Here is a 24158-nt window from a genome sequence, read left to right as displayed (position 1 = left end):
TAAAAGGGAATAAAAGAGCCGTGACTGGATCACGAGACTGGCTGAGCTCAGGGGCGCCGAGCGCTCCTTTGGCGCCGTTCCCAGGGTTGGGAGACGGGGCTCGGAGCTGCTGTGTGCATAGGGTTTGGAGCCGGCAGAAATGATCATGGTGGCTCCTGATCGGGAGGGTTCCGGGAGCAGGGTCCTCTTGGTTCATCTCCCATCATGCTGTGAGCTGTGCCCATTCTACAGGTGGGTTCACTCCTGGGCGACTCAGCCCCTGGGCCCCTCCAGGCAACTTTTGGGGTGGCACCAGGTCTCTGGGTTGCCATCAAGGGAGCGTTTGTCACGGGGATGACCACACCCCTCGTGATGAAGGCCCACGTGTACATCTGTCCCCCCACTGGACAGTGAGCCGCTTAGGCAGGGGCTGTAAACGGAGGCTGGGGGTCAGGGGTCAGGTGATGCAGGGATTGTGGCAGACAGAGCATGTGCTCCCACCGGGGTGGGAAGGGGGCTGAGTTCTTGCTTCATGAGAGCAAAGGCCCCACGTTGCCAGATCTTCCTTTTTTTCCCCAAAGAAAAGCCAAAAATTTGGATATTTATTACTCTCTCAATTTTTAAATGTTGGGGCTAACTTTGAAAATGGGGCCAAAATTGGCCCGTGAAGAATCAGTAAAGCACTAAAGAAAATTCAGTGGTGACCGAAGACCTTCCCTTCCAAAGAGACCCAGGTCCCAAAGGTTTTAGGGGTGAATTCTGTCAGACGTCAACAAACTGTCCATCCTTTTACGAGTTGCTCCAGAAAATAAAACACAAGAGAAAGCTGCTCAGCATATCGTATGAATTTCATATGAATTTGGAGGGACACACAAATCAGCCCATAACAGACACACAGAGTGTGTGCTGTGTGAGTGTGATACCAGGATGGAGCCATTATGGGTGTTGTTGGGAAAACTGGCTAACCGTCTGGGGAAGAACAAACCAGATCCCCTTCCTCACGGACAAAAGGCCTAAATATGAATCCAAATACTATTTGGCAGAAGGTAATTGCTGTGGACTGAACCATGTCCCCGAGATTTACTTACTGAAGCCCTAAGCCCCAGTGTGATGGCATTTGGAGGCAGGCCTTTGGGAGGTGATTGGGTTCAGGTGAGGTCAGGAGGTTGGGCCCCCAATGGTGGGATTAGTGCCCTTATAAGAAGACATCAGAGAGCCTCGCGTGCTCGCTCTTTGCCACATGAGGGCACAGCGAGAAGGCAGTCTGAGTAAAGCCGAGATGTGCTCCTGAAAAAAGGGAAGAAACAGGGTGGGATCTGTAGCACGATGCCGTTTGGGGGTAAATTTAAAGTACATGCATGTAGCTCAAGATTCCATGTTGTGAGAGAAAGCATACAATGAAAAGGAAATCCCTCAAATTTCAGAACAAGCACCATTGCGAGGGGGACGGGGGAAGCGGGTAGAAGGGGGAGAAATTGTCAACAAGAGCAGATCACCAGTGTCATGAACTCAGGGGCACAAATCTGCATCTGAGGTTTACGATGCTAGTAGGTCCCGCTAAATGCTGGCGTGGCCAGATGCAGTCTGTGGTTCCGTCGGGAACATTGGGGTCTGCTGCTGAGCGGGTGGCCGCGCCGGAGGCTGATGGGGGATGAGGGAGAGGTCCAGGTCTGTCCCCCCGACTGTGCCCACTGTTAGAGAGGGGGGCGGAGGTGGGGTGTCCCAGGAGGAGGACGGGGAGAGTGGGAAGGGCTCTGCTTCCCTAGAACCCGGAGCACAGCGGGCCGCCTGGTCTCTCCCACCAGCCCTGTCGTCCAGAAGGAGGCTGGTGCTCTCTGGCCGGCTGAGCGCCGGGCTGGTCCCAGAACTGGGGTCTACGTCCGTGCGGCCCTGCCGAGTGACCGTGGACAGGCCTGCCCGTGCTATGTGCTGGAAGGGTCTGCGGCGGCCCTGTGAGCTGCAGAGTCGGTATCTGAGGCTCAGCGTGGAGGGTGGGCCGCCAGGGCTTCGCAGCACTTTGGCGAGTGAGTCCTTCCCGGGCGATCTTCTTGGTCGCTTGGGGGCACAGTGGCATTTTGTAAGACACGCCCCCATGGGCAAGCTTCCAGGGCCTTTACCCCAAGACCCTGGGACCCCTGGGGCACCTGCCTCCTGCAGGGGAGAGGGGTATGGCTGGTGAGTGCGGTGGGACATCGGCACAGCCTGGGCTGGTCTGAGCCACCGCAAGGCCAGTCTGCTGGGCTGTGGGCTTTGGGGCCACACGAGGCTGCCCATCCCACACCGTCCCCTGGTCCCCAGCCCCACGCAGTCTAATCTGGGAGGCCACCCGCCCTTAGAGCAGGTTTGAGGTCAGACCACGGAAGCCGGAAGGAGTTGGCTGGTATTTCACCCCAGGAGTGGGTGTTCTCCGACCATCAGAGAACATTCTTCACCCTCATTCTGAAGAGATGGCCTGTGGGAGAAGGCCCGGTTTCCATGGCAATGTGTTCATTGCCCCCTGAGGCCCCGAGGCCTCAGGGCCAGGGTCTGGCTTCTGCTAGGGTGGGGACAGCAGGTGACACCCAGAACTGATCACACCCCGGAAGGTGTTGGGGGCCACGTGGCCCTCCCGGGGGGTGGATGCCACCAGGAGCTGGGAACCAGGCACGCCCAGCGCCCACCCCCAGGGCTCGGATGCATCTCAGGGTCGAGGGAGGCACACCGCCCCCCGCCCCGGCTGGTGGCTTCCCTTCTTGCCTTAGAATTGTTTTCAGAGGCACTTTGCTGCTTAGCTAAGGTCAGCGTGAAGTGAAGGCTTCGGTGGCCTTGGCTGCTGGCTTGACTGTAGCTTCGAAGGTCTTGTTTCCAAGGTCAAAATAAGTAACTTACCAGCAAGATGTGTTCTAAACATTTACTTGCAAGTCAAGAATTAGCTTTATTTTATTTTATTTTTTTAACATCTTTATTGGAGTATAATTGCTTTACAATGGTGTGTTAGTTTCTGCTGTATCACAGAGTGAATCAGCTATACGTATACATACATCCCCACATCTCCCTCTTGCGTCCCCCTCCCACCCTCCCTATCCCACCCCTCTAGGTGGTCACAGAGCACCGAGCTGATCTCCCTGTGCTGTGCGGCTGCTTCCCACTAGCTATCTATTTTACATTTGGTAGTGTATAGATGTCCATGCCACTCTCTCATTTCATCCCAGCTTACCCTTCCCCCCGCCGTGTCCTCAAGTCCATTCTCTACGTCTGCATCTTTATTCCTGTCCTGTCCTGTCCCTAGGTTCATTAGAACCTTTTTTTTTTTAGATTCCACATACGTGGGTTAGCATACGGTATCTGTATGGCAGACTAGGTCCATCCACCTCACTGCAAATAGCTCAATTTCGTTTCTTTTTATTAGCCGTATTTTAAAATGGCGCTTGGGCAGTGGGGTTTGGATTTAAAATAAACAAAGCCCAAAATGTCTGTGTTGTTGGAATTAGCTGTGATGAACATTTAAACTACTTCTGGGCTGAAAATAGCAAGCCCAGAATGGAACAGCTCTGTCTGCATGATTTTTTCAGAAATATATCAAGTTGGGATTCATCAGTGGGTTTTCTTTCTTTTACCGAGGTATTGTTGATTAACAGTATTGCATGTTTCAGGTGTGTGACACAGTGATTCACGATTTTTCATTGTTATGTTCCACTTATAGTTACTACGAAACACTGGCTGTATTCCCTGGAACTTATTTACTTTATACACAGTAGTTTGTACGTCTTACTCCCCGACCCTGTCTTGCCCCTCCCCCCCACTGGTGACCACTGGTTTGTTCTCTACATCTGCGAGTCGGCTGCTTTTTTGTTATAGTCGCTCGTTTGCTGTATTTTTAAGATTTCATATATAAGTGAGATCATATAGTATTTGTCTGTCTGACTTACTTCACTTAGCATAATATCGTCCCACTACATCCGTGTTGCTGCAAATGGCATCTTTCATTCTTTTTTATGGCTGAGTAATATTCCATCGTATATATGTGCCACATCTTCTTTATCCATTCGTCTGTTGATGGGCACTTAGGTTGCTTCCATGTCTTGGCTATCGTAAACAGTGCTGCTGTGAACATTGGGGTGCGCGTATCTTTTCGAATTAGTGTTTTCATTTTTTTCAGGTATGTACTCAGGAGTCGAATTTCTGGATCGTATGGCAACTCTGTTTTTAGTTTTTTTCAGGAACCTCCATACTGTCCTCCACAGTGGCTGCACCAGTTTACATTCCCACCAACAGTGCAGGAGGATTCCCTTTTCTCCACATCCTTCCCAACATTTGTTATTTGTGTTCTTTTTGCTGATGGCCATTCTGACAGGTGTGAGGTGTTATCTCATCGTGATTTTGATTTGCATTTCCCTTCGTCTGTGGTGTTTTGACCTCAAGGGTCAGACCTCATCTTGAATGTAAATTTGAAAACGTCAGTTCCACGTGGACGATCGGAGGCCACACCCTGGTGTGAAGGGGAAAGTTCTAGGCTTGGGAGTGGACCCCCGTCTTCGGGAGGCCAAGGCAGCAGGAGGACTGCCTGTCTGAGGACCCCGGCCCTTGTAGCAAGACGAGGGAGGGTGCTGCTCAAACAGAGGCCTTGGGCCCAGGCCACGCATCTCAGGACAGACAGCGGCTCGTTTTCCCTCCTGATCAGGAGACCAAGGGATCGGGGCAGCAGGCGGGGCTCAGGTGGGGCTCAGGTGTGCCTGGAGGTGGAAGCGTGACTTAGCCATGCACGGAAGGACGGCGTCCACGTGGAACAGGCCTGAGAGCCGAGCTCTGACCTGACGTGCACCTGCACCCTCTCCCCCCGCCTCCCCGAAGCCTCCGGTCACCTGCCAGACCCCTGGGGTGCTGCCCTCCTCCTCCTCCAGAGGGAGAAAGAGATGTTTAAATAGAGGGGAAGGACCTGCCTTAAGACTTACTCCTGTCTTCTGGGCCCTGGGAGCGGGCGAGCACAGGGCTGTGTGGATCTCTGGTCCTGCCTTTGCCTCCCCGGGGCCCGGCACCTGGGGCCCCTCTGAGGCTCCTGCACTGACCGGTTTCCAAAAATCCGCTTTTTAAACAGGCAGGCGGGCAGCCAGCAGGCGTCCTGACTGCCAGGTGCATTTCCTGCCTGAGGGCCCAGCTTCATGCTCCTCTTTTGGGGAAACGTGTGCCTGGGGGTGGGTCACATCCCTGAGCGTGGTCATTGCACTTTGGGTCCAGACCCTGACCTCCGACTCTGCATCCGGTTGCCATCCCGAGGATATAAAGCGTCCTGGACCAACATGCACACGTGCCCTGGGTGATGGGCGTCCCCTCCTGGCCCGCAGCCCACGCCTCCCAGCCTGCCTGTGGGCCTGTCTCACACGAAACTCGGGCGATGGAACGGCCGGGCTGCCTGGCGGGCACAGCCCGAGCCAGCCTCGTCGGCCTCTGTGCCCCTCGAGTGAGCAGTTACGGAGCCTGGTTTCTTCCCATTTCTGCATCTGGTGTCTCAGCACCCTCAGATGCAAAGTGCTCACCTGGGAAGAAGCAGAAAACAGGTCGGGACTGGTTGCCGTGTCCCCGTGGAAACAGTCACGATCTGTTTTACATTTTGCAAGTGGGGTCTGCTGAGTGTGAGCCCATTTTTGTGAAACCCCGATACGTGCAGATCAGGAGGTCATGACCAAAGGACAGCGGGTCCCAGGGGTCGTCGTCTCCCCTGGGCAGGAGCCGTGGGAAGCCCCGTGAGGGGCAGGTCGCCTGGTGCCCCTGCAGCACCCCCATGCTGTGCTTTCTTTTCCAGTGACATATTCGATGCCATGTTCCCCGTCATGCACATCGCTGGGGAGACCGTCATACAGCAAGGTATGCCCCCTTCTGCTCCTCCCCGGGGCCAGAGCCCTCTGGGAAGAATCGGTTATTCACTTAAAAAGCGTATTTAGGGCTTCCCTGGTGGCGCAGTGGTTAAGAATCCGCCTGCCGATGCAGCGGACACGGGTTTGAGCCCTGGTCCGGGAAGATCCCACATGCCGCGGAGCAACTAAGCCTGTGTGCCACGACTACTGAGCCTGCGCTCTAGAGCCCACGAGCCACAACTACTGAGTCCGTGCGCCACAACTGCTGAGCCTGTGCTCTAGGGCCCGTGCACCACAACTACTGAGCCTGCGCCCTAGAGCCCGTGCTCTGCAACAAGTGAAGCCATGACAATGAGAAGCCCGTGCACCAAAACGAAGAGTAGCCCCTGCTTGCCTCAACTAGAGCAAGCCCATACACAGCAACGAGGACCCAACACAGCCAAAACTAAAAACAAATAAATAAGTAAATTCATTTAAAAAAATGTACATTATACAAAACTCTCATTGTCTTGAGAAAAGCCACCAATGACACTTCAGAACAGTCCACTTAACAAGTTAACATGTGTTAATATGTTTCGATAACCTCCTTGTCATTAAAAACATGGTGGAGCTGTGCTGAGTCCTGGCAACATGCTGGGAGTGGATTTCAGATGGTGGTGTCAGGAGAGGACGTGCCTGTCGGCCTGACTGCAGTAACCGTTCCCGTACGTGTGTGAAATAGGCCATCGTGTTCTGCACCTCCCATACATACAGCTTTTATTTAAAGATTTTTTTAAAATTGATGAGACCTGGTACTGCCTAGCAGAGGTCTATGAAGCAATGCCGAAAGGTGGTTTATTACAAGAAAAACAAAACTTCGCATTCTTGCATCACGTGTCCTGTTTCCCTTTTCTTGTAGGGGACGAAGGGGATAACTTCTATGTAATCGACCAAGGGGAAGTGGACGTAAGTATCTTGAACTGTTTTTGGAAAATAACTCCTGTCTCTGCGCACAAGCTCAGGGCTAGAAGACGTCTTTCTGAGTGATGTGTTTCCGGTTTTTCAATCCAGAAGTGATAGAGTTCACTTAAAAGATACTGTAAGCATATCGGAGCACAGAGTGAAATAAGAAGGGCGGCTGCCGTCTGCTTCCTGCACAAGCCGACCGCGGTCCCGGGGCCCCGACTGACCAGCCCTGCCCCAGCCAGGAGCCCACGGCCCAGCAGGCTCACTCGGCCGTGCTGGGTGCTGACGCTTTATAAACGTCTGCAGGCCCTGTGGCTCTGGCTTTACGATGGAACCAGGCTCCGTCCGTCCCAGGGATGTGATGCTCCCTGATTTCGTTCAGCTTCCTCCCCCTACTTCCTGCCTTCAGGAGTGAGGGACCCAGGCTCCGACCTGGAGGGAGGTGCACCTCTGTCAGTCGCCTGCCCCCACAGGCTGAGCCCACCCTGCTTGGATGGCGGTGTCCTTGCCTGGGGCCCCCGCGTGGGCTTCTCCAAATGCGGGGCTGGGCCTGTGCTGCCCTCCCCCCCACCCCTCCCCCTCCTCCCTCGGCCTCCATGAGTGTCATCCTCTCCGCTGGGCGTTAGCAGTGCATCTACCCGCAACGTTTCCTCTGTGGCCCTGATTCGGTCCAGCTTGTGCACCTGTTCCCAGGAGCGTCTGGTCAAGGCCGGCCCCCGCGGCAGACTGGTCCCCACGCCCCGGGCTCGGGACTGAGCCTGTTCTGGGGTTCTGGACTCCACAGTCCCGGCACTATCGGGGCACATCCAAGGAGCCCCCGAGCCAGCTCCGGGCCCAGGATGCCAGTGCTGGGGACGGGGCAGGGATGGGCCACTGACGGTCCACACGCCACCCCCACAATCCGAGCCCCCATGAGGTGGGGTTCCCGCTGCTGTCTGGCAGTGCCGCCCTGGTGCACTGACCCAGCCCAGTTCTCAGGGCTCGGCTTCTGGAACTGCCAGGCCATTGTGGAGGGGCTGGGGGGGCATTCGATCACTTGTTCCGCCAGCAGTACGTCTGCGTCCATGTGGTCGCGTGTTCTGGGAACCGGCGGGCGGCCCTCGGCTTCCGGAGCTGGTGGCACAGGAAGTGACTCACCACCAGGACCTCGGGGCGAGCGGCACACGGAGTCGGAGTTTCTGTCCGTCCTGAGCGGGGGGGCCTGGACCAGGCCTCTGGGGTCGAGGGCTGTTCTGTCTCACACCACAGGCGGAAACTGAGGCAGGAGCCGCGGGCCTGGGGCGGCCACGGCCGCAGAGCGGGTGGCAGATGGAGGGTGAGCGCGGGCTGCGGCTCCAACCCGGGCTCAGGCTGCCAGCAGAGCCACCTCCTGTGGGCTTCGCGTTGTGTTAAAACAACACCAGCCCAGGAAGCAGAGGAGACCGACGAGGCTGCCGCGTCCCGGTGTCTCCAGAGCTGCCCCCTTCAGAGGGGCTGAGGGGTCGGCTGGCTCCAGGCTCAGGTCCGGGTCCTTCCTCGGGCCCTGACCCCTGTGTGGGCTTCTTCTGCACCTCGGTCCCTCTGCTGTCACCACTCTCCATCCTGTCCCCCGTCCTCCGTCCCTTTCTTGTTTTCTTTCCTTTTTTAATAAATTTATTTATTTAGTTTTGGCTGCGTTGCGTCTTCATTGCTCTAGTTGTGGCGAGCAGGGGCTACTCTTTGTTGTGGTGCGCGGGTTTCCCATTGCGGTGGCTTCTCTTATTGCGGAGCATGGGCTTCAGTAGTTGTGGCACGTGGGCTCAGTAGTTGTGGCTCGCGGGCTCTAGAGTGCAGGCTCAGTAGTTGTGGCGCACGGGCTCAGTAGTTGTGGCTCGCGGGCTCTAGAGCGCAGGCTCAGTAGTTGTGGCGCACAGGCTTAGTTGCTCCGTGGCATGTGGGATCTTCCCGGACCAGGGCTGGAACCCGCGTGCCCTGCGTTGGCAGGCGGACTCTCAACCATCTGCGCCAGCAGGGAAGCCCCCCCTTCTTGTTTTCTTGCTCAAATGTCGATTGGGCACTCGTGTGCTGGACGCTTACAAAGCCCTGAGGATACACCTTTGGGGACGCGGCCCCTGCCCTTGGGGTTCATGGTCGTCGGGGAGACACCCTGGAAGGACATTCCCAGTGTGCATCTTGCCTCTGAGCCTCTACCCGTCCTTTCCCTCTGTTCTTATTCCTGCTCTGACTTGCAAACTTCTATGCATCCTTTGAGACCCCACCCAGGCAGAGCCACTGGGCTGACGACCGAGATCGGGGCTCTCGCTCGTGCACAGGGTCCCACAAAGATTGGGTCCTGCTTTCCAGCCCCCGGAATGTCCTCCGTCTTCTGCTTTCCTTGGAGTCACACGACTCCTCTAGTTCAATCCCGAAGATGTTGCCGAAGTGCCGACTCATGTCACCAGAGCATGTGGCTAAGTGAGAGTTGAAACGACCCTGGGGTTGGCACGTCGGAGGCTGGGTTCTCCCCAGTGAGCAGATGCAGGGGCGGCTGACCTTGGGCCCAGAGCCCTGTCCTTGTCTTTCGAGGAGCCTCGAGGGCCCACCGTCGGGGTCCCGTGAGATGCGCCTCCCTGGCTGGTGTGCTCCACGCAGATGCGAGGCCCAAGCCTTGAGGTTACCTGGCTGCTGCCTGGGCCTGGGCCCTCCTGCCCGGAGTGGCAGCATCTCTGTGTTACTCCACACGCGGGGGCGGGTGGAGGCCCTGTGGGTGCCCCCAGTACGTCTGCCCTGCCCTCTGTCCCCATTAATCCACCTGCCACCACCGTCCTCGGCAGACCCCGTGCACAGTGAAGATGCCCTCTCCCTTGCAAGGAGGAATGGCCCCAGGTGCTGGCGGCCACCTCCCCTCTGAAGGTGTGAGCACACAGGAGGGTGTGAGAGGCGGGCGCCCACTGGACCCACCACTGCCCGAGCGGAGATGCTGGAACCGGCCACAGGGCTGAGCACTGGCGGGAACCCTACCTGATGGGTAGTGGGCCCGGGGGGGTGGGGCGGGGGCTGTCCCCCGAGACAGGCCCCTTGGCCCCAACCGCTCAGCCCTGGGTGTCATTGTCCACTCGCCCCATCCGGACTCAGGACCCCTGTCCCAGCAAACTGTAGAGTGCCAGGTGCTCTCACCTGCTGGCCCGCACCTCCATCTGTGAGTGAGGGGAGGGGCTGGCTTGGCCCACTTGTCTGGGCAGGACCCCTCCCGGCCCCCAGGGGTGTCAGTCACCGAGCCAGGTCTCTCCAGGCGGGGGACATGGGGAGGCGACCGTGTGACAGGGAAGTGGGCTCACTTGCTGTAACTGGGGTTACAGGCAGGTCCAGCCCTCCCCGCAGCGGCTCAGGTACGAAGGCAGCTGTGAGATGCCTGAGCCCGGATGCCTGGGCACTGTGGGTGGATGCCACTTTCTGGCTGACTCTCCAATTCGGGACAGTCAGCCTGGATGGGACAAGGCGGTGACTTGGGGGCCGCCCCTCCGTCAGTCTCATCAGAGTTTCCAGCTGCTGGTGGGCGTGGGAGGGCCGGGCGGGGCGAGGGAGCTGCAGAGGGAGCTCCTGTGATGTGGGCGTGAGCGCACGATAAACATGCAGGGCCTGGGCCTTGTGGGTGAGGCCACGTTTAAAGGAATCAGAAGATGCTCAATCAGGAGCCTGGGGTGAGAAAGTGGGCTGCTGGCTGCCAGCACGCATTCTGCTGACTGTTGGCGCCGCTCTGGGCGCGGAGCTGCAGCTTCTCCCAGGCCTGGAGCCGTGTTTTGTTTGCTCCTTTCTGGGGAGCAGGGGAGTGACCCTGACCAGGGACTGGCCGCTTGTGAGGGTTCCGAGGGTGGCTTTGAAGGCTTGAGTGAGGCCCATCCTGTGAGGGTGGCGGGACTGGAGACTGTGTCCGTCACATTGTTGCCCTGAAGCCCCCAGCACGTGGGCTCCCCTCGGAGGCCCCATCCTGGCCTTTAAACAGGCATGGTTTGGGGGTGGTCATCCAGAGCCCCCCTTCTGCCCTCTGACCAACGGCGCCCTGGGGGGGGGGGCGACGGCCAGGTGACCGGATGCCAAAAACACCAGCTTGGTTTAAATTACGGTTTTCCAGAGAGACGCGGAGAGTGCTGGCTGCGGTGTGTGTGTCGCTGAGAGCTATAATCCGTTTTCCTAAGTATAAAAATATCTCCCAATTTGTTTTATTCGTGGAACGTAGCATTTCCCCTTGGAAGGACACTCCTCGGCTGACCTTACAGGCTCAGGAGCATGGTTCCTCCCCGATGCTTCCAGGCCTCTGGTGCTTCAGGGCCTCTTTGGGGGGGTGGTCTACCCCACCCCAGGCTCCAGCACCCCCCGCCCAGGGCTCCCCCCGTTTCACGAGACGTCTGTGAGGAGACGTCTCCAGAGGTGGGAGGGGCACCCAGGCTGTCCGGCTCCGCGGGTCACGGCCCGCCAGTCTGCTTGCCCGGTGGTCTGTGTTTTGTTTTACTTGGTAAAGTACACGTAACGTAACAGTTGCCGTCCTAACCATTTTCAGTGTCTGGTTCGGGGGCATTAAGCACATCACGCTGTTGCAGCGTCACCACCGTCATCTCCAGAACTTCCTCATCTTCCCAAACTGAGACTCTGTCCCCATTGAACACTAACCCCCAGCCCCGGGCCCCCACCCTCTCTTGCCGTCTCTGCGACCCTGACGCCTCCAGGGACCTCAGAAGTGGAAGCGCACAGGGTCTGTCCTCCTGGCCTGGCTCATCTCACTGACCGTCACGTCCTCAGGGTTCATCCATGTTGTAGCAAGTGTCAGTTTCCTCCCTTTTTAAGGCTGAGCCCCATTCCACTGCATGGATGGCCACGTCTCGTTTATCCGTTTACCTGTCGTGCCCGCCTTTGTGGCTGCCACCCTGAGCCGTGCTGCTGTGGACGACGGGCTGTGCAGGGACCTGGGCGTCCTCTCAGGCGCTCTCTGCTGACCGGCCACTCCTGGGCGCTGGGTGGCCATGGCCCCGAGCCGGCTGTGAAGCTTTCCTGCAGCATCTCACCCACAGGGTGTGTCTGGGGGCCCAGCACCCCTCTTGGTTCCCTGCAGAGGTCCTGGCGGCCCTACTGTGGCCAGAGCCTGCTCTGGAATCACGGACAGGTGACCCGCCCCCTGTGTGGTGGTGGTAATGTGATGACAGCTCGGGGAGGGGACCGATCCTCGTGCACACCCCACAGCGGGCCCTTGACGGGGCGCGTGGTCACCCCGGAAGTGGGATCCTGATGGGACCCTGCCTTGTGGGACCTCGGAGAGCGTGATGTCTGTGAGCGGAGGGCGGGAGGAGGCCCAGGTGTGGCGGGTTCCGAGGAGGGAACCTGGCTGGCGGCTGGCCACCCCTGAGGAGTGGCTGCTGACCCCGTGGGGCTGGTCCACGTGACCCGGGCCCCACAGACAGGGAGCTGGGAGGGAGTCTCTGGGAGGAGTTGCCTCTCAAGCAAAACCAGACAGTCGACTTTCCCCAGGTGTTTTGGGCTAAAGAGGGTTGAGGCTCGGAACCGGGTTGACCTGAGAAGCGCCGCCGACATACCTGGACTCACCTGCACAGGCTCACCTGCTTGGACGCCCCATCTCTCTGTGGCCGGAGCCTGGGAGCTGGGCCATTAGCTTTTTCTCACCATCTGTGAAACCAAAAACAACAGCGGCTGCCACGCCCTACTCGCTTCCTTGCCCGGGCGGCTCTGGGTTGCGTGGGAAGTGGCTGCGGGGGGCAGGGGGGCTGAGGCCGCAGGACCCCCCCACCCAGTGTAGTGGATAAGTCAGTGAGTGATTCTGTCTCCGCTCACCCAACAGTTATTTCAATTGAATTTCTGTTTTCTGTGGAGCGAGTGTTGGACCGAAGTGTCCCGGGTTTGGGGGCAGGCGGGGAGGCGGCCCCCCTGGCGTTCCCAGCTGCTCGTCTGCTTTGGCGGGGCCGAGGTCCCCATCTCAGGTCTCCCTTGACGGGAACGCAGTGCTACCTGTGATGCTGCTTCTGGGGTCTCGCTAAGCAGATTCTTGTGCTTTCGACCCAATCAGTCACCGTCTCCACCTCCGTCCAAAGTCGAATCAGAGCTGATCCATCGTGGGCAGGCGTCAGCATCACCTGCTGAGGTCCTGGCCTCTGGGCTGCACCCCTGGGGGTCTGATCCAGTCGGTCGTTGTCGGGGGTTGGGCGGGGAGGGGGGCGTGCACCTGGGTTTCCGCAGGTTCCCAGGTGGTGCTGTGCACCTGGTCCGCACACCACCTGTTGAGTAACGTGGTCGAAGGCTGTGTTTCTGGGACGCCCCTCGCTCCTCCCTGCTCCCCTCCCGCCGCCCTGAGCCGGGCTCCAGCTGCAGCAGGGGGAGCCTCCCAGATGTGAACCTGGCCTCAGCCGTGCTGGAACCTTCTGGTCCTGAGACGAACATCTCCCTGTGTGGCCTTGCTGTACCCAGTGCCCTCCGAGTTCAGTCCTGCCTCAGGGCCTTGGCTCGTCCTGTTCCCCCGCCTCAGAGCTCTTCCCCCTGGTCTCTTCAGGGGGCCCCTCATGCTGGGCTCGAAGTCACCTCTTCAGAAGCCCTCTCTGCACGGTCTGGACTACGGCTCTGCCTTCCCTTCTCTTCAGGGCCTGCGCTTGTTTCCATGACATAACGCTAGTGTGGTGAGCACCAACCGGCCGGCCGGTGAGTCCCGGTGAACAGGAATCCGCACGCTGCAAACCGCTGAACCCAGCAGGTAGAGCGTGCAGGACACCCAGGTTGCTGGGGGTGACACGGGGGTGACAGCGAGTGAGCGAATGAACGAAGATCAGCGGGGCGGGAGCTCTGGGCTCAGCCGGAGGAGCCGAGGCAGCGGCGGGAGCACAGACGTGGCCCAGTAGGGCCTCCCACCACTTCTCTTTAAAAGAAGGAAAAACAAAAAGGAAACAAAGCATGAAGTAGCCCCTTTGCGTGCCAGCTGGGGTGGGGCCGGGCACTGTGCGGCCGTGGTGACAGAGGCCAGTGTCCGAGAAGGATGGCCCTTTGTGCTCCGAGGGGCGGCCCTGCCCGGCCTCGGCTCTGCACAATGCTCTTCTCTGACGCCTCTGAGGACGCTGTCGGGACCTCGGTGAGGAAGGGTCCTCATGGCCCCCGGTGGCGCGCTCCGGCCCAGGTGCCCTCGGTCCCGTGTGCCCTGCAGTGGCAGCTGCCCACGTGCTCTTTGGGGCCACACCCTGGGAAGTGGAGGTGCAGCCGCTGCTGGCGCCTCTCCTAAGCCACCTACCCTGTTCCCTGGGGGACCCTGTGCTATTTGGCGGGCGATGGGGGTGGCCTGCCCCCCGGCAGCCATCCGAGGTGGTGGTCCCTTCTCCCCCTGAGGTGGGAGCCGGGAGGCTGCACCGAGGGAGCAGGCGCGGGCGCCAGGGGAGGGCCGGCTGGTGCAGCCTGGGGAGACGGTGTTCAGCAGATCGCGCGGATACCCCCGTGACGCCACCAGTGCCACCCCCACCCCCTGCATCACCCACGAGAGTGAGCGCGTTTAGTCACACGCGAGAAGGTTCGAGGCCCCCTTCGGAATCAGAGCTGAGACTAGACGGCGTCCGTCACCCACAGCCTGGGGAGTGGCGGTGCGGCAGTGAGAACAGACGGATTGGACCCAGCGCTCAGACTCGCCTGGCACAGAAGGACGTGCTGGGGTTCCTTTCAGCCGCACCGCGGTCATCTGAAGGCACCTGAGCCCTCGAGGGGCCCCGGGAGTTCCTGGCACCCGGAAACGTCCCACGCCCTGACCTGAGTGGTGGGGAGACTCCCTGCGCTGCACGCTTAGGGTCGTACAGGTTAAGGTTTGAGAGTTGTATCCACGCAGAGAGGATTTTACAAACATACAAGCCCCGTGAACGGAGGACCAGCCGCGAGGGGAGCTGGGGCCAGCCCGGCCGAGCCTGGGTCGCCGTGACTGCCCCTCCACAGACTCTGGTCCCCTTTGAGAAAACCACAGGTGGCCTCTCTGGGGGTGCTCTCTGTGGGGGGGAGCATCTCGGGGCACAGCCGGGCAGACACACTCCTGCCTCGTGGGAAGGAAGGGCGTCGCCCTGATTCCTCGAGGGCCTTGCTGCGTGGAAGCTGGCGTCTCTTCTCCCCGACACCCGGCAGGGGCGTCGTGCAGGCTCGCTGGGCGGGCAGGGGCTCGCGGGGACAGAGGCGCAGGTCCCGGGTTGCTCTGTAAACTGTCATCTCCATTCCCCTGACACCTTGTGGGCAGGCTGGCCACTGCTCCCCAGGCTTGCTCACACCGGACTCCGTTATCACCTGCGTGGTGCCCCGCAGGCTGGCAATTCTGTGCCTCGGTTATTATCAGGATAATGAGTCATTGATTCCATAAGAATTGCTCCCATGATTCATCGCAATCCATTCTTTCCCGACATGCATGCTTTCTGCCAATGGGAACCATTCTTTAAGCTCATTGACATCGAGGGAATGAACAGTGGTTGTGTTAATTTATAGTAAGCGAATCTGCATAATGAACAATCCGGGCCATTCTTGCAGGATGCGGACGTGCGGTCCCTGGATAGTAGGGACACTGTGCGGCGGACGCCGCCCTCCCAGGCTGAAAGGGAATCTTGTCCGCCTTCTGGGCTCGGCCCTCGGCGCCAGCCTCCGCTCCCATTGACCGCAGGCCCGGGCATTGGGTGCTGCCCGCGGGGAGCGGAGGCCCTGGGGAGGCCCGGGGAGCCTGGCTTCTTCCCGGCCGTGGGGCCTGCCGGTGGAGGTGGGCCCGGGGCCGGGCTGCTCCCCGGAGCCTCAGGCAGCAGGAACGGCAGGGAGGGCTGCCTGTGAACGAAGTGGAGGGGCCCGCACGGGTGGGGCGAGAGCGCCATGGCAGGGGTGACTCGCTGGTGTGCAGTCAGGGAGCCCGAGGCCCAGGTGCACAGCTCACCTCTAGTCTGTGAGGAGCTGAGTCGCAGGCCGACCTGGGAGGTGGTGGGACTCGCTCTCCTGCGGACCGGGAGCCGCAGCAGTGCGTCCAGCTGGGGCCTGGCCAGTCTCGTCTGCACTGACCGCTGAGGGCCCCCGCCTTTGTGCCCGTCCAGCCTCGGCTCTGGGTGGGGCTGGGCGTGAGGCAGGCGCCTTGGCCGGTCCTGGACCTGGGCAGGGCAGTGCCGATCTCTGCCCGCCTGCAAGGGGTCTGGGGCTGCAGCAGCCTTGTGCCTTCCCGGGGGATGGAACGGAGGGCTCCCTGCGCAGGAAGCAGCAGTGTGACCCCAGGCCCCCGTGACGCTGTCCCTCTGTCCCCCGGAGGTGTATGTGGACGGAGGGGGGGTGGCCCCAGCCCCCGTGACGCTGTCCCCCTGTTCCCCGAAGGTGTATGTGAGCGGAGAGTGGGTGACCAACATCAGTGAAGGCGGCAGCTTCGGGGAGCTGGCCCTCATCTACGGCACCCCCAGGGCGGCGACTGTGAAGGCCAAGACGGACCTCAAGCTCTGGGGCATCGACCGGGACAGCTACCGGCGCATCCTCATGGTGAGCGAGCGGTGCCTGCGTGGAGGCTTCGCCAGGGCTGGGAGGGCAGCCAGCCGAGTCTGATGCCCACCAGGCATCTCGCGGGAACCCTGGTTGTGTCCAGGTGGGGCCATAAGTAGGGATGCGGTGGGTGGCGAGTGTCGGGAGGGGGTTCAGGAAAGTTACCCAAAGGCTGGCAGACAGCTGGGGAAGCCCGTTTCGCTTTCCTCCCCCATTCTCCTTGCAACTGTCTGGAATGTGGTTGTGATGGCTGGAGTTCCAACTGCCATTCTTGACCATGAGGTGACGTTCCCCAAGGTGGTGGAGCGAATCACTGAGAGGAGCCTGGCCTCTGGGGGCACAGTGGGACCGCAGTACCGGGCAGGCTGCTGGCCTCTAGGATTCCTTACTTGGGGACTGTCATTTTAGGTTTTCTCACACGCAGCCAGCTCCTCTCTTAGTTGGCATGGTGTGGGTGTAGGTGCGCACACCTGTGGAGGCTCGCCATGGGGCTCTCGGGAGCAACGGGGCAGGTGTTCACGGAAGGCTCCGGAGATGAGCCTGCGCGCCGAGAAGGCCCCTCCCAGGCAGAAGAGGCGGGATCTTCCCGTGCCCGCTGAGTGTCCGTCCTGCACACGCACTGCCGGGTTCTCGGTGCTGGGACCCGCCAGGGGACTGGGAGGCTGACACGCTGGAGGAGATGACGGAGCAAACATACACCTCCTGTTGACAGTTTCCACGGAGAATGATAGAGCAGAGAGGGGCAGAGGTGGGGGCGGGGGGATGATGTTTTAAAGAAAGCCCTGAGGCCCCCCTCCCTGAGACCCCTTTTGTGACGAGGTGGTGTCGAGCAGAGGCCCGGAGCAGGGAGCCCTTGGCTGTCCAGGGGGAGAGTGTTCGGGCAGTAGAAACAGCCAGTGCAAGGGCCCTGGGGTGCAGGCCTGGCTGGCCTGTTCGTGGACCAGTGGGGAGACAGTGAGGATGCTGGGATCCTGTGGTGGGTGGGGCGGGGGCCTGGACTCGGACTCTGAGTGCACCGGGAGCCCTGGCAGGATTGTGGGCAGAGAAGTGGCAGGAGCCGCCCAGGTGATGCCCTGGCACTTGGGGGCCTTCTGGGTGAGAGTGGAGAGAGTCCCGATTCGGGAGGGGTGGAGGGAGGTCCTGGCTGGCCACTCTGGTCTGGCCGCAGGTCTCCGGGCAGAGGCCCCTGGGAGCTGAGTGCCCCGTCCTCGCGGAAGTCACACTCCTTGGCTGTCTGTGCTCGCCGGTGGTGACTGCTGGGCCAGGTGCTTTTCTGCTGGTTGGGGTGGTGCTGGAGGACCTGCGCGGGGGTGGGCTCAATCCTGAGGGCAGCCCCCAGGGGCTGGCGATGGTGTTTGCTCAAAGGCTGCCCCTGTGGGCCTGGGATCCGAGGAGTTCCGATGGCCTGGAGGGAGGTGACCCAGGTGAGCACATTGCTGGGAGACCCCGGGGCTGGACGTGCCGCTGCCAGGTGCCCTTTGGGCCTTGGTTGTCGCCTGAAGGCCAGCCTGGGCGGTGCAGTTTCTGGGGTGCGGGCTGTGGTTTGGGATGCTCTGGGGGAGGCCTGGGGAAGGTTTGGGATGTTTAGGACAGGCTCTGTGAGCTCAGTTCCAGCTGAGCCTGGAGAGCCGGTCCTGCCCCGGGGGCCTCTCCAAAGGGGAACGAGGGAGAAAGGGTTGCCGGCTGCCGTCCTGGCTCCGCTGTAGCTCCTGGTCCTTCGTGATGCAGGGAGGGGCCAGTTCAGTCCTGGGGGCATCTGTCTCGTGGGGCTCGTCGTCTGCGCCCTCGGGGTCATCCACTGGGGGAGGCGCTGCCCTGCCCTGCGAGGTGAGTCCTCGTGGAATGTGGCTCCCGCTCTTTGGTCTTAAACCTGCCCATTCCTGTTTTCCCGGGAGAGATCACTGTCTGTGGGGGAGGCGCCCCAGGCACCCTCCCCGTCCCTGTCTCCTCCGGATGCACCTGGCCCCTGTCTCCTCCGGATGCACCTGGCCCGTTGCATAAGCCGTTGTTTCTCCGCCATGGTCCGCGCTGAGTCGGAGTCGTCCTTGGCTGTGGGACTTTCGTGGCTGGAACAGTACCTTCAGGGAAGTCCCCAACCACCGAGCAGCTGGCGCGTCCTCTGTTTTAATTCTGGATCCCCGCGCACTAAGAATAGCCGCGGCTGCGCTGGGAGCCTACAGAGCCCCTGCGTCTTGGGAAGAAAATGACAGTGTGGCCCACTCGGAAGGGAGTGTCCGTGGACGGCGTCCATCGCTGCATCAGCCCGTGGCTTGGGCGGACTCGGATGCGCCATTGTGCGACGACTGGACCCTGAGCTGGACACGCGTGGGGGACGCGGGATGGAGGCTGGTAGTGTCTCCGGGGAGAGGGCCACCCACCTCTGAATCCCAGAACATCGGACCCGAGAGGCTCCGCTGCTCCACGTGCTACAGACAGACAGACAGACGGATGGATGGATGGAGCTTGGCGAGGCCAGCCGCGTGCACCACCTCTGAGCAGGACGGGGGCTCGACCCCCTCCGGGCCCCCAGGCAGGGGCCAGCGACCCCGGACTTCATTCTTTCAAGCTTCAGTACCTTTCGTTCACCCTGAATCTTACGTGAGACCCCAAGTGGGGATTGATGAGTGCAAAATCCTGTTGTGGAGTCTGGGCTGGGGTCTCCAGAGCCCCACTTGTCTGGGGGTCCCGAGACCCCCGGAACCAGGTCCTGAGCCGCAGCGCTGAGCTCCCACCCCACCTGCTTGGGCCCCTGGCTCCCATCCATGAAGTGGAGCAGCAGGAGCCTGGAACCCCCTTCTCGTGGGAGCTGGGGCGGGGTGTGTGTGTGTGCACGTGTGTGCTTCAATCCATGGCTGCAGGGCCGGTCAGGATTGAACACGTAAGGGGAAAGGGCGTTTGGAGTGGTCGGTCCAGGTCGAAGGGTCATCTTACCCGACATAGACTCCTCCTCCGCCTGGCGGGTTCGCACCCTCCCCCGAGCTGAGGCCCGGGCGCAGGCCCGCTGTGAACACTCTATACCCAGGGGTGTGTGTGCTATGGCCAGAGCCCTGCTGTCTGCTGGGACCCAGGTCCCCAACCCGTCCTTGGGGCCGGCTCAGTCCACGCAGGTGGGGCCTGGGGGGCGGTGGGGGCCTGGATTTCGCAGACGTGTTAGGTTCCAGTCCTAGGACAGAACGCTTCCCCGGGGACAGCGGGGTGCAGTGGAAGGGGCAACAGAAGGAGCCTCACGTTGGGCATCGGGGTTCCGGGCTGGCCTCACGCCGCGCCAGTGGGGCGGGGCTGGGGGCGGGGCCGTGTCTCCAGCTGCAAGCGCCCGAAGTGAGGTTCCAGGCCCCGCTGCTGGCGGTGAGGCGGGACGTCAGGAAGTACTGTCTTCCCCTCCCTGCCCTGCCCACGCATCCCCATCCATCTGTCCCGGGTCAGGTGAGGGCGCGTCAGGTGAGGGCGCCGCTCTACTGCCCTGCGGGGGGGGGGAGGGGCACGTGAGGAGTGGCCAGTGCTGTGGTGGGACGTAGATGGTCTTTCTCTGCGGTCTCTGTTCCTCAAAGTCGGCCCGACGGGACCCCAGCACAGAGCTGTGGAAACCGAGGCTGCGGGAACCAGGGAGATGGGCGGAGCTGAGCCGGACCAGGCCCCGTGCCCCCCGCCACCAGCGTGGGTCCTCTGCAAGCATCCATGGGGACGAGGGTTCCAGGCCCCGCTGGCTCCTTCCCTCAGTGTGGCCTTGGGCAGGCCCCATACCTGTGACGGGAGTTGTACGTAGGGCCAGCCTCACCAGGCACAAAGCCCACCTTGGGGCTGCCGGCAGATGCGCTGCAAAGCCCCCCAGGTGAGGGTCCTGGCAGCCCCCAAGGTGACGGGCCGGCGCCCCGGACACCTGCGTGATGCGTGAGCCGACAGCAGGGGCTCCCGGCCCTGCCTCCCCGTCCGTCTCATCCCAGGAGGAAAGCCTCCAGCGGGAGGCGCCTTGGTCAGCCTTGGAGGCGGATCTCCTTGCCCGAGGGTCCCGGGTGGCCGCCTCCAGCTGTCATCCTGCGGCGGGAGACGGATGGGCCAGTTGTGCCGAGCTTTAATGTCTAGGGTTCCTGGGCAAACACGCCTGCATTCCAGCGGGTGGGCGTAGCTGCTGGGAGGTCAGCGGGAATATAAATTATCTTTCAAACGAAACGCCTTTCTCGAGGCCGGCGGGGCCTGAGACGGCTCGGCTCGGGCTGGGGGCCGAGCTGAGCTGAGCTTGCTGCCACCGCAGGCGTCTAGACCCGCCGCAAGCGGACACACAGGGCCCCGAGACTCCTAGGTTCTGCCACTGACCGCCAGGACGCCGTGTCCCCTCCGTGGCCGCCAGCCGCGGTGCAGGAGCTCTGTCTACGCCCTGTGGGGCCAGTTACCATGTGGTCTTGGGTCCCAGCCCCGTGGGGCTCTTTGCCGGATGGAGGGGCCCTGGGGTGTCTGCGCTTCTGTGAGGGAGGCAGGGAGAACCTCCAGGATTCCAGATTCGAGACTCGCAGCCTCTTTAACGCTGGTCTGGCCCTGAGCCACGCAGAGCCGACGGGGAGTCTGAGGCCGGGTCGGGGGGCGGTGCCGAGGTCCTCACACCATGTCAGCTGACCGATGTCTGCTCGCGTAACTTTCACAGAATCCTGTGGGACAGGAATTAAGATACCCCATCGTCCAGATGAGGAAACTGAGGCTCAGAGAGGGGGAGCTGGCTCGGGGCGTGCGGATACGGAGTGTGGGATTTGAACCCGGGGCTTCTGAACCCGCTTGAGGTTCAGGCCTCCTGGCTCCCCCCATCCCGTGGGTCTGGATGAGGCCCAACCTCACATATGCGATTAGGACGGAGACCCCAGAGGGGGAGGTGCGGGGAGGTCTGGGCCGTGAACGGGGGCCGTCACTCAGGCCCTTGCTTGTTCGAGGGGCTTCCGGGGTCTCCTTTTAGGAGTTCAGAGTCACTTGGGGAATTTGGGAATGTGGAAGGGGTTGGGGCGGGAAGCCCTTCTGAACACCTGCTTCTCTGTGTCTTCCCCTCCCACAGGGCAGCACGCTGAGGAAGCGCAGGATGTACGAGGAGTTTCTCAGCAAGGTCTCCATCCTGGGTGCGTGCCCCCGACCTGGCCGCCCGGGGCTGCGGCCCAGCCGTTTCCACATGCCCTGCAAGTTTGGGACACACATGCGTGCTCACACCTGTGCAGTGCCCCCACATACACACACACATGTACACACAGATGCATCGTGTATGCAAGCATGTACGTGCCCACGAACACACACACACACACAGTGTCTGCCCTCCATCCATCCGTGCTTTGCATGTCTGTCTCTCTACCATCAACGCCATTCTCTCCACGTTGATCCATTTGGAGCTGTGTTGAGCGTCTTTCCTGACCTGTTTGGGTTTTCCTCCATGGGGGTTCTCGTGTGCCCCCCGCTTTTCTCGTCCTGGGATCTGAGAGACACGTCGGCCACATTTCCATTGACCGTTGGGAGTGTCAACAGGTTCTCTCCTGCAGAAGATTTTCAGCGTTTTGAAGTTGCTTTGACATACACGACAACGACGTATCATTCTGGACCAGCCTTCCCAGTAGAACTTTTGGCAGCGATGCAGGTGTTCCGTATCCGTGTGGAACACTTGAGAATTTTAATTTTATGTCATTTTAATCAGTTGGAATATGAATCAGTGTGTGTCTAGCAGCTCCCCTTAAGGACAGGGAGTGGACCCGCTTGGGAGGGTGAGTGACGTCTAAGCGCTAACGCCCTGGGAACGGCGGGAAATAACCGTCCAGCAGGAGTTCCTGCGGGAACATCACAGCCTTAAAAACCCCAGACTGGACTTCTGGGTGCAGGTGGTGCGTGAGGCTTAGCCTCCTTTTCTAAGAACCTTTGGAGTGAGAAGGAGAAGAAGCAGGTGCACTTTTGTGGGTGCAGAGGCGTCAAGGAGACAATATACAATGGAGAAAAGACAGCCTCTTCCATAAGTGATGCCGGGAAAGCTGGACGGCTGCATGGAAAAGAATGGAGTTAGAACACTCCCTAACATCACACACAAAAACCCTCCAAATGGATTAACGACCTAGATGTAAGACCAGACAGTATAAAACTCCTAGAGGAAAACATAGGCAGGACACTCTTTGACGTAAATCACAGCAAGATCTTTGTGGCTCTGTCTCCTAGAGTAAGGGAAATAAAAAACAAGAATAAACAAATGGGACCTAATTAAACTTAAAAGCTTCTGCACAGCAAAGGAAACCATAAACAAAACGGAAAGACGACCTACGGACTGGGAGAAAATATTTGGAAGTGATCCTACTGACGAGGGATTAATTTCCAAAATAAACAAACTGCTTATACAGCTCAATATCAAAAAAACAACCCATTCAAAAAATGGACAGAAGACCTAAATAGACATTTCTCCAACGAAGATATACAGATGGCCAACAGGCACATGGAAAGACGCTCAACATTGCTAATTATTAGAGAAATGCAAATCAAAATTACAATGAGGTACCACCTCACACTGGTCAGGATGGCCATCATCAAAAAGTCTACAAATAACAAATGCTGGAGAGGGTGTGGAGAAAAGGGAACCTTCCTACACTGTTGCTGGGAACGTAAGTTGGTGCAGCTACTAGGGAAAACGGTATGGAGGTTCCTCGAAAAACTAAAAATAGAGTTACCATATGATCCAGCAATCCCACTCCTGGGCACATATCCAGAAAAAAACTATGATTCAAGAAGATACATGCACCCCAGTGTTCACAGCAGCACTATTCACTATAGCCAAGACATGGAAACAACCTAAATGTCCATGGACAGATGAATGGATAAGGAAGAGGTGGTACATATATACAATGGAATGCTACTCAGCCATAAAAAGGAATGAAATAATGCCATTTGCAGCAACACGGATGGACCTAGAGATTATCCTACTAAGCAAGTAAGTCAGAAAGAAAAATACCATATGGTATCACTTATGTGTGGAATCTAAGAAAAATGGTGCAAATGAACTTACTTACGAAACAGAAAGAGACTCACAGACACAGAAAACAAACTTATGGTCACCAAAGGGGGGGGGGATAGATTAGGAGTTTGGGGTTAGCAGATACACACCATTGTATATAAAATAGATAAGCAGCAAGGTCCTACTGTAAAGCGCAGGGAGCTGTATTCAGTATCTCGTAATAACCTATAAGGGAAAAGAATCTGAAAAAGGATATATATATATATGTATATATGTAGAAATAATATGTGTGCATATATACACACATTGTATATATACACATATATATAATATGTGTGTGTGTATATATATATAAAACTGAATCAATTTGCTATACACCTGAAACTATCACAACTGTACTTCAATTAAAAACATGTTAATAAAAAAAGAGACGCGGACACGGATGGTCATTTCAGCAATTCCTACAATGACAAGAAAGTAGAAACAACCTAGAATCCGTCATCGCAGGAAGGTCCTCGCGCCCGGGTGTGTGTGTGGTACGGGTTTATACTCCAGTAAAGCGCATGGACTAGGTCTCCGCGTGTCAACACGTTTCAACTGGATCTCGGACACAGAAGATGGTGCAGATGACGGTGCGTCTCTGCACAATTTTGGCAACGCTGGGTCATGTTTACGAAGCTATGTTACAGTAAAGGTGTAAGACCACCTATGGGGTGGAAACTCACCAAACCCTTTAAGATTTAAAAAAAATATATCCACCAAATCCTTAATAGTCACAGCCTCTGCGGAAGGAGAGAGAACTCGAATTGAGACCAAGGGACGCGGTTTTATCAGTAACATGATGTGTCTGTAGGAGCAGCTCTGAAGCAAACATGACCAAGTAGTCCTGTGACTTCATTCAGGACAGATGCTGGCTGTGTTGTTCATTCTACTTTTCTGATTATTTTTTTTCCAAATTACAAAAAGAAGGACAC

At 58.8% G+C, this 24158-nt stretch overlaps 1 protein-coding gene across 8 annotated transcripts in view; it reads left to right on the top strand.

The window, feature by feature from the left end:
- The window catches only part of PRKAR1B (protein kinase cAMP-dependent type I regulatory subunit beta), an 85728-nt gene that overhangs the window by 44927 nt on the left and 16643 nt on the right, over window positions 1-24158 (top strand). For all 8 annotated transcript variants that reach the window (XM_060284194.1, XM_060284193.1, XM_030851074.3 and 5 more), the window contains exons 5-8: window positions 5759-5820; window positions 6709-6755; window positions 16071-16229; window positions 21265-21325. In XM_060284194.1, the coding sequence (XP_060140177.1) occupies window positions 5759-5820; window positions 6709-6755; window positions 16071-16229; window positions 21265-21325 (329 nt within the window). The remainder of the gene's footprint in view (window positions 1-5758; window positions 5821-6708; window positions 6756-16070; window positions 16230-21264; window positions 21326-24158) is intronic.

The sequence above is a fragment of the Globicephala melas genome, chromosome 15 (assembly GCF_963455315.2).
Source record: "Globicephala melas chromosome 15, mGloMel1.2, whole genome shotgun sequence".
Classification (NCBI taxonomy): Eukaryota; Metazoa; Chordata; class Mammalia; order Artiodactyla; family Delphinidae; genus Globicephala; species Globicephala melas.
Note: the sequence above shows the minus strand (reverse complement) of the source record. Positions and strands in the feature narration are given on the sequence as shown.